This window comes from Charadrius vociferus, unplaced genomic scaffold (genome assembly GCF_000708025.1).
Source record: "Charadrius vociferus isolate BGI_N301 unplaced genomic scaffold, ASM70802v2 scaffold933, whole genome shotgun sequence".
Taxonomy (NCBI): Eukaryota; Metazoa; Chordata; class Aves; order Charadriiformes; family Charadriidae; genus Charadrius; species Charadrius vociferus.
The window spans coordinates 151026-159730 of record NW_009647586.1 but is presented as its reverse complement, the minus strand read 5'-3'; the positions used below and the strand labels follow the sequence as shown (position 1 = coordinate 159730).

Genomic DNA, 8705 nt, shown 5'->3' with positions numbered 1-8705 from the left:
CCTGCTGGATGGGACAGGCTGGGCAGAGACCAGATCCTTCCAGGCCTGACTTTGCTGCTGGCAAAGACAGGGTACCAAGCCTTTGGGCTGTAAGACAGATGCTGGACACCTTCTTATAGGAGCCAAAACTGCTAACAGAACGTCCTTACCGTGTAGTTCTCATAGGTTGCAAAGTCATAGTAATAAAGCTTTCCCTCTCCCCCGATGTAGACGGCTGAGCTGTTTTCTTTATGATAGAAGACCGGGTACTTCTCGCTCCTGGGAAACACGTACTCTTTTGCACCTGGGAACAACGCAGAGGAGACACTCATCAGGGGAACCGCAGCTGACGGCGAAGAGCACCCGCAGCCAGCTCAGGCTGATCGACTCCCTTTCCCATGTCCTCCGTGAGAGTGATGAGAAAAACAAGGACAAGGGGCTGGGGGCCCCCCTTCTGGGACGACTGGTCCAGTGCCAGGCAGGCAGGGAAAGGCAGCTCCCAGGCTCGGGGCTGAGCTATTGTCCCCTTGGCCCCAGGGGACAGGAGAGCTGCACAATGGAGAGGCCCCGCCTGGCCCCTGCAGGGCTGGTGATGGAGGAGAAGGAAGGGAAACTTCGCTGTAGGAGCTCTTGTAGGACAGGAGAAGGTCAATGTGACTTAAAACTGGCTCTGCAGCAGCCAGGTGAGCGCTGCCTTCCCTCCTGCTCCCATGGCCGTCAGCCTCCTGGGCGAGATGAGGGGTTCCCTCCCCTCTCTGACCACCCTCTGACAACCGCCTCGTAGATTTGGCTCCTGCGCCCTCTTGCATCTGGCACGCCTGCGGCTTTTTTGTGCCCCTGCATATGCTTAATCGGAGCTGTGAGTTCTCATCCAGCTCAACGGGAGAGGAGCTGCTGCACTGCCTTGCAGCTGGGGGACAACCTCCCCCTGCCCACGAGGTAGATCATCTCCTACCGGGCAGAGCCCAGCAGCCCACCTCTCCTCGCCAGTCTCCAGCTGCGCTGTCAGCATCCTCCCTCCAAGAGCCAGGAGGGACGGAGAAGGTTTGGAGCCCCCAGGCCAGAGCCCAGACACGGCAGGGGCAGGATGCGCGTAAAGCCACAACTCACGGGCTCCACACCCCAAACGTGAACAAGAAGTGAGCTGCAAGACCTAGGACCCGTGTCACAACCGGTTGCTGCAGACAGGAAGCTTCCCAGGCCCAGCTGGGCGGAAGAACTGCCTGTCCTCCCCTCTCTTTCCTTCCTCTTTCACCTTCTGGCTTTTCCAGCTCCTCTTTCCTAAAAACATCCTCCCTTCCCTTCTGCGTCGCCAGCTCAGGTGTGGGAGGCCGGTCCTGTACCGCAGCGCAGTTGTGAGCCTCATCCCCTGGGATTTTTGCCATCCTTCCGTGGGGTCCACGGGTCCTGCATCCCTCGCCGGGATGGTGCAGCCACATCTGGGCAGCTTTGAGCAACCGTGCCGGGGCCCAGCTCCGCGGCAGGGTGCAACACACGTGCCACATGTAGACCACCCTGTCCCCTACCACAATTTGCAGCAATAACAGGAGAGAGACTGCTCCTCCAAGGGGAAAAAAAAAAAATAATAATATCTCCTCTGACTGGGACTGACCTCTGCTTAGCGTGATTTTCCTCTCTCCCGCTTCTCCCTTTTTCCAAAGAAGAGAGGGCCTCTCTCCTGGCAAGTGCTGCTGCTCCCAGCAGACAAAGGCTGCGTCTGCCTCAGGAGCTGGCTGCCTGCACAGACAAGCAATTAATCAGTGGCACGTGTCCCTCTCTATTTATAGGGGCACTTGGCAGGACAGGCAAAGGACAATCTTTGCACAGCCCGGCGCTCCCCCTCTGCCCGGAGCACGCTGCGCAGGGGTCCCGCCAAGGCTCCGCAGAGCCGAAAGTAAAAAGGACTTATTAGAGGTCACTGGGGCTACTGAATGCCTTCTTGATTTGTGGCTTTTTTTTTTCCTCCACTGGTCGCACCCCCTTGGGGCCTCTAAGACCTACGGGGTTAAACGGCCCCCAGCCAGCCAGGTTTTCCCATCACCGGCACGGCTAACTGGGGGGGGGGGGGGATGCTGCCAGCCACCACCTCGTGATGGGAAACCCTGCCAGACCCACGGGCTGCCTGTTTCACAAGGGCACTTCAGCCCTGAAGAGCGAGGGTGGAGGTGTGCCACGGTACAGCTTCTCGCTAAGGCAACACCTCCGGGCAGGGGATGGAAGCCACTGGGCCGCACGGCAGCCGGGTGGGGGGATTCAGCAGTTGGGACCCTGCAACTGGGCAAGCCCGGCTGGATGACAGTTCCCTGCCCGCTCCCTCTCCCCCTCCCCAGCCCTACCGTCTTCTCCTCTGCCCGAGGACTCCTCGGAGAAACTCCCGAGCATGTGCTTTGCCTGCTGGAGAAGCTGGCATCGAGTCTTTTCAGAGTGACTGCGCAATTCATTTGCCTAAGTAGCCCGACAAGCGCGAAGCCAGCCGGGCACGCCAGCTAGCCCGAGCAATCCCATCAACCACAGACTCAGTCTACGCTTGCCGAGGAGGAGAGGACTAATCCCCTTTTTACCACCTGTCTTCCCAGCAGTCCTCAAAATACCACTCTTGGCCCAAATTGAGGAGCGGGCAGGCAACAGCCCACGCACCCGGCAGCCCCAAAAGCCCTTCTCCCCCCATCTGCTGCCAGCGCAGCCCATCACCACCACGCCGGACTTCAGTAGACTTTACTCTTGGCTTCAAACCTCCAGCCCAGCCCCTAAATTAGCTGCTGGTCCAGGAAAATTTATACCGGCAGCCATTCCCCACTCCTCTTCCTCCACCTCCCCCTTTCACACCCCTGCGCTCCTCTTGCCTTTGGTTTCATTTCGAGGGTTTCGCACAACACTGCCTCTTCCTCAAGCTCAGCTCCGAGAGAGAGCCGTGCCAACCTGCAAGGACACACTTCTCTGCAAACAGCCAGCAACAAACCAGCCCAAAACAATAATTTGGTTGGCGCCAATGTATTATTTATCCTACTGCTCCCCGGGGACGGCACTGAATCACTAAGCTGAGAGTAAACAGCTCTGCTAGCCAGGACCTAGAAGCGTGTTTGCGGCTCCGGCGCTGATTTAACTCGATCTGGAAGAGAGCCTTTTAAAGGTGTTTCCGTAAGCGGGTGCTGGGATCCTCATCCAGAAGGATCAGGGGGAGCAACCCTGCACCAGTATAAATGGCTTTCCAGAGCCAGGGGATGATGCAGAGGGCACATAATGTCCCCGAAGGAGGTGATGCACCTCTCCCAGCAAGCCCCAGGGCTGCTTTTGACACTGCAAAGAAAGGCTTGCTCCCCCTGGAAGGGGGAAGGCACGACCCTGCCACCAAACCTCCCTCCGAAATCGAGTCCGGGGCTTGGGAAGACACTGGGCTCATTTCCAGAGCCCGGCTAACCCCTCCGCCGAGTCCCTTCGCCTGGCATTTACTGCAAACCCCACCGTCAGCGCGCAAATCAATGGCACAATTGTCAATTGAAATGCTAACCCCGGTTCGGGCGAATGAATGGGAGAAAGAGCGGCTTTGTGCTTTGCAGGCGAGATGGGGAGTACCACACCAGATTGAAGAAGAATAATATTAAACGAGGGAGAAGGAGGGAGCCCGGTGCATCTCGGAAGGATGCCTGCGGGGTGAGGTCATGGAGGAGGAGGGTAAGGAAGAGGGAGATGCTCTGGATGAGATGAAGGCATCCTAAACACGCAGAGCAACACAGATAACAGACGGAGCAATCCTGCTTCCCATCTGATTGGGGCACAGGGTGAAACGGGCTGCCTCCCTAAGCAAAATCCGGTTTCAACGACACGCTGAAGGGCCCTCCGGTTCCCCTTGGGTCCGGGAGCCCCCAGTTTCCAAAAGGCAGCAAGAACACAGGCAGAACCTGGCCCTCCCCAGCACCACGGCGGGGATGGATTCCCAGAGCATCCCAGAGCTTTGGGTGGGGGGGGAAGCCTGCCCCCCACCTCCAGAACAGATGTCCAAGCAGAGAAGCAGCGTGGGCGCGCAGCCCGGTTGCAGGCAAACTCAACAACCCAGCTCTCATCCTGGCTGGAGGGCTGACTCAGCTCCGGCAGTCCTTCTCCCCTCCGCAATCCACCGCTCCCCCGAATCTGGCAGCCGGCTCCGGTATCCCAGACGTTCGGCTTAGTCACCGGCTTGCAGGGCTCCCAGCACCGGGTAGCGAGCGAGTCTTTGCAGGTCTACGATTCACCGGTGCTGGGGGGAGGACTTACGTCTCCCTAAAATGGAGGTGATGCTTCGAAGCTGCTCTGGTGCCGGCGTTTTAAAATAAGGAACTGAAATAAAGCATGAGAAAGATAAAAAAAAAGGGGAAGGAGGGTGAGATAAGAACCTGCTGGTTCTTGGGAGCGGCGCTGATGCAGCCGAGAGGCAGATCCTTTATTTGCTGCTCATATAACCCTCGTTAAGTGAGACACCCCTTGGAATGCGAAGAAGGGAAACCAGGCAGGTTGTGGGGTTTCCCTCCTCCCTGGCATCACCCCCCTTCACACCACGGCTCCCGCACCGCCCTGAGCTGGGGAAGCTTAGCTTTTGCGAAGCTGCCCGCGCTCTCGCAGGCTGCCGTAGGACGGGGACACGGGGCTGGGCCACCCGCCGGGATCGCGAAATGGCAAAACGGGATTTACGGCGGTACGGTGCCGAAGGCAGCCAAACCTCCAGCACCGCCACGCTCCCCGACGCCCAGGCGATCCACCCGGCAGCCCCGGCAACTCTTCTCGCTGTAACACATTCCAGCGCTGTCAGTCATCACCCGTCAACGCGTCCTACCCTCCCCGGCACGACGCCGACGACACCGCCACCTGCTCCGCTGCCTGTAGGTCTGACAGTGAGCACACTCCTGCCTGAATCACGGCGCTGGTCGGATCCTTTCCCGATTCCCTCCTTTGCCAAACAATTCCTCATTTCCCAGCTTTTATTTCTTCCTTCCTTTTTTTTAATAGACTGAACAGATTACGATCTTGGTGGTGGCACGTCTCCGCCGCAATCCGACAGGGATCAGCTCTGACAGCAGGAGGAAAACCTGCCTTATCAACGCTGACTCACAGACGTGTAGCGAGGTCCCCTGGGTTGTCTTCTCTCCACCTGTGCCAGGAGCCCTCCTCTCTCAGCAATGCGGGCCCGGCCGTGACTCAGGGCTGACTGATGCACTCCAGGCTCCTGCCCATTACCCCGCTTTTGGGAACACGAAAGGCATCTCAATTCGATTACATCAATCCCTCTTCTGCTCCCCCAGCACACGCAGGATGCATGACAGGCAGCCCAGCACGGGCAGATCCACCGCTTTCCTTTAAAGGCCGGGAATGTGATTCAGGTCCACCGCCTTAGGGGACGGCTTTGGGGTCAGAAGTCCCGGTCCCAGCTCTGCCACCACTCCACACTGCGGTTCCAGTTTCACTCTTCCCCTCCCGGACAAAACCAGAACAACCCCTGGATTTCCCAGCAGATACCAGCCCCGGGAGCCCCACCAGCAGACGGTCCCCTCTAAGAGAGCATGGGAAATCCCAGCACCCGTCCCAAAGGGATAGAGACACCCCACGGGGCCGCCACGGGTCCCCTCCATCCCTGGGAGAACGACTGGATGGGAGCAGTGTGGTTCAGCCCAAGAGCCACACACCGTCTGTCTCCCCCAGCTCCACCACGGATGCCGGCAAGAAGCCAAGCTGCATTTTTTATTTCAGATGATCTATAAATTCCCAAGTTGAGACATTTCGGTAGGAGGAAGTATGTCTCTGGGGAGCTGTTAGGTTTTCCTTCCCCTGTGACTTTGCCCAAAGGGAGCAATGTGACACAGGGGGGTGGACGCCTCGAGCAGTCCGACGGGCTTCTGGGACTCAGCAGATCCTGCAGAAACAGAGGGGGGTTTTTTATAGGAACAATTTGTCTCTAGATGAGACGATCCCAGGAGGGACACTCTGGGAAGGTTTGCTCTGACCTGCCAGGGAATAATTGAAGGGCTGTGACTTGCAAGGTCTCCAATATGTCCCATGGAAAATTACAGGGTTTTGTGCAAGGGGTTTCTCAGAAAGGGGCAAAAGGGCAATACAATGTGGGAAACCACTTCCTTCTCGTTGCTTACGAAGAAACCTGTCCCGCGATCCCTTCCTTTCCCCAGCGTACACCACCGGCACGCTGCTGAGGGATTGAGCTGCACCCCCGGGAGCTGGGATCCCTACGGCCACCTCTTGGTGCTGGGGAAACGGAGGCACAGGCTGAAGGATCACCCCGCGGGGAACATCATTCAGGGCACGGGGCAGCCCTGCACCGTTTCGGTTCAACCTACGCTCCAACATCAGTCATTTCTCAAAGAAAGCAAAATAAAAAGAGCAGCACCGATACAGCCCCATCCCCTAAGGATTTCTAACCTGGATCCCTAAGAGCTCCTTCTGGAGCCCTCCCAGCACCAAATATCATCCTCGTCCCCCGCTTTCGCTCCCTCCCTGTCCCCTACCTGTTCAACCCGGCACGGTGGAGCAGACTGGGAGCATCACCGCGAGCTCGGTGCCTGGCATTGTCTCCGAAGAGGTTTGTGCTGCCTGCCTTTCCCTCCCAGTCTCCCCTCTCCCCTGCCTTATTTTCAGGATGCTTGCAGGGACAGCCCCCTCCCACAAAACTGCCCTGCAATATTAGTCTACCGTGGGCCAAAAGGCATTGAGGAACAGCAGCGGAAACCAGACAACCAGAAAGAGTGCTAAAAATGTCTCTTGCTGAAGTGGGACCAGCCGTAGACGCACGTGTTTCCTGCTCCTTAAAGCCCTCCGGTGCTCTCCTAGGGACCAACACAGCTCCCCGCCACGGAGAGACCCCCAGCTCATGGCCGTGCCCACCCCGAGAGCCTTACAGAGCAGCCACGCTGCCTAAATCTCTCCTCTCCCTGCCCTGAGCACACAGCACAAGCGGGAAAACCACTGATGAAGCAGAGGTACGCTCATTGCTAGTACCGACTGATGGAGTCCAAGAGCAGTCACCGGGTGTGACTAGCAGCTCTGTCAAGAGCAGGGTCTGGAAAACAGATCAAACAAGCCCTATTTCAGGCACCAGTCATCTCCTACGTACTTCATAACCGACACGGCCTCTCCCAGCGGGGCAGGGAAGGGCACTGGTCAGGTAGGGCTGAGGTCAGAGCAGCTCTGCCTTTGCTTTCGCCAGACAATCCCACAGACGCATCCCAAAAGCGTGTGCGTGCCCAGAAAAGACAGAGCAAGTGAAATGTTTTTCCCAGCGAAGGCAAAGTGCTTTTTCCATCAGCCCGGGGAAGGTAAAAGCCCTGACCGCAATTTTCCCATGCCCTCCATCCTGTAGGAAACATGACAGTTCGGTTCCCGAAAGCAGCAGAGCTGAGAGCGAGGGCTTGGGCTGGGCGCCGCTTTCCTTTTCGTTTTCCATCTGTGAGCATCATCCTTCAGGCAGAGAAGCAGCGCAGGAAACCCACGGGAGGTCGCAGAGCGTCAGGGGGGACACGTAACCCTGACCCCCGCGTAAAGGCGGCCGCGCGCTTGTGGGAAACCCAGATGACAGAGGTGTGAAAGCGCACGCAACTGGGAAGCCTGCGTTACTCAAACCCAGACCCTTACGCATTTCACTCCTCTTTCTTATTTTAAGTTTGCAGCGAGTCAGAGCGACGGGTTTAATCTGTTTGGTATTTCTCATCCTGTCTCTCTCCCCCAAGACAGTTTGGAGACAAGCAGCGTTTAATCATCTGCCAAGAAACCTCACGCTACCTTTTCTCACACCCCTCCCTGACTGCTTCCGACTCCCTTTTAAGTACCCCTCCAAAGGAAAGAGCGAGGCCACGGATATATCAATAACCTCTACATCCTCTCCGCAGCGGGACTTTTCCACCTTTGGCCAAGCCACGTTCCTGGCTGCCACCATACGATGCTCCTCGCCTTTTCTTTGGCTTCTTCCCCAACGCCTTCTGAAGCCCCTGCAACCACGGGATGCTCCTGCTTTCCACTGCCCTCGAGAGATCCCTGCGATCAACAGCAAGATGCTCCGGAGCAGAGGAAACGATTCGGCCTGAATTATCGGGGATATATCCCTACAAAAGATCTCAGCCTGTGCGCAAGCCAAATGCCCGGGAGGGCTGCGCTAGCGCAGAGGAAATGCTCAAGTTCTAACTAGATAAATATGCTTTTTTAGAGTTATACTACAGAAGGCAAATATTCTGGCGCATTAACGATTTCTACTCTATTTCTGGTAAGCTGCGGAGCGTCTTGGCAGCAGTATTCAGCGCAGGGGTGAGCAAGAGCAGGAAGAAAGAGGGGGAAAAAAATAATAATAATAAAAAAAAACCCCTCTCGGTTTGGGAACCCAGCTGCTTGGCATGGGCATGCCTGCTCAAAAGCTATTCCAAGAGCTATGCAGCCCATACCCTTTTGCGAGGGGCCTCCAAGCCCGAGGCAGAGCCGGCAGCGGTCCCAAACGCCCACTCAGCAAGCAACAAAAGAGACCCCTAACCTGCAGCCGGGAAGGAACAAGCCTTGAATTCAAAGCCTCTGCCATCGAGCAGGGCTTCGTGAAGACGGGCAGCGCTGCGGGGGCTCTGCTTACCCCTCTGAAGGCTCGAACCGGAGCGCTCGCCGCTCCAGCAAAGATGGGTTTCTCCTTTTTTTAAACGCACGGCGACCGGGAGACAGGCACGGCAGCGTTTTCCACGCATGCTAACACATTACTGATATCCCCTGCC

At 57.2% G+C, this 8705-nt stretch overlaps 1 protein-coding gene across 1 annotated transcript in view; it reads right to left on the bottom strand.

Moving 5' to 3' along the window:
- Nucleotides 1-8705, bottom strand: part of SEMA7A (semaphorin 7A, GPI membrane anchor (John Milton Hagen blood group)) — a 25299-nt gene that overhangs the window by 10058 nt on the left and 6536 nt on the right. Inside the window, exon 2 of the mRNA XM_009880965.1 lies at nt 150-283. Within this exon, the coding sequence (XP_009879267.1) occupies nt 150-283 (134 nt within the window). The remainder of the gene's footprint in view (nt 1-149; nt 284-8705) is intronic.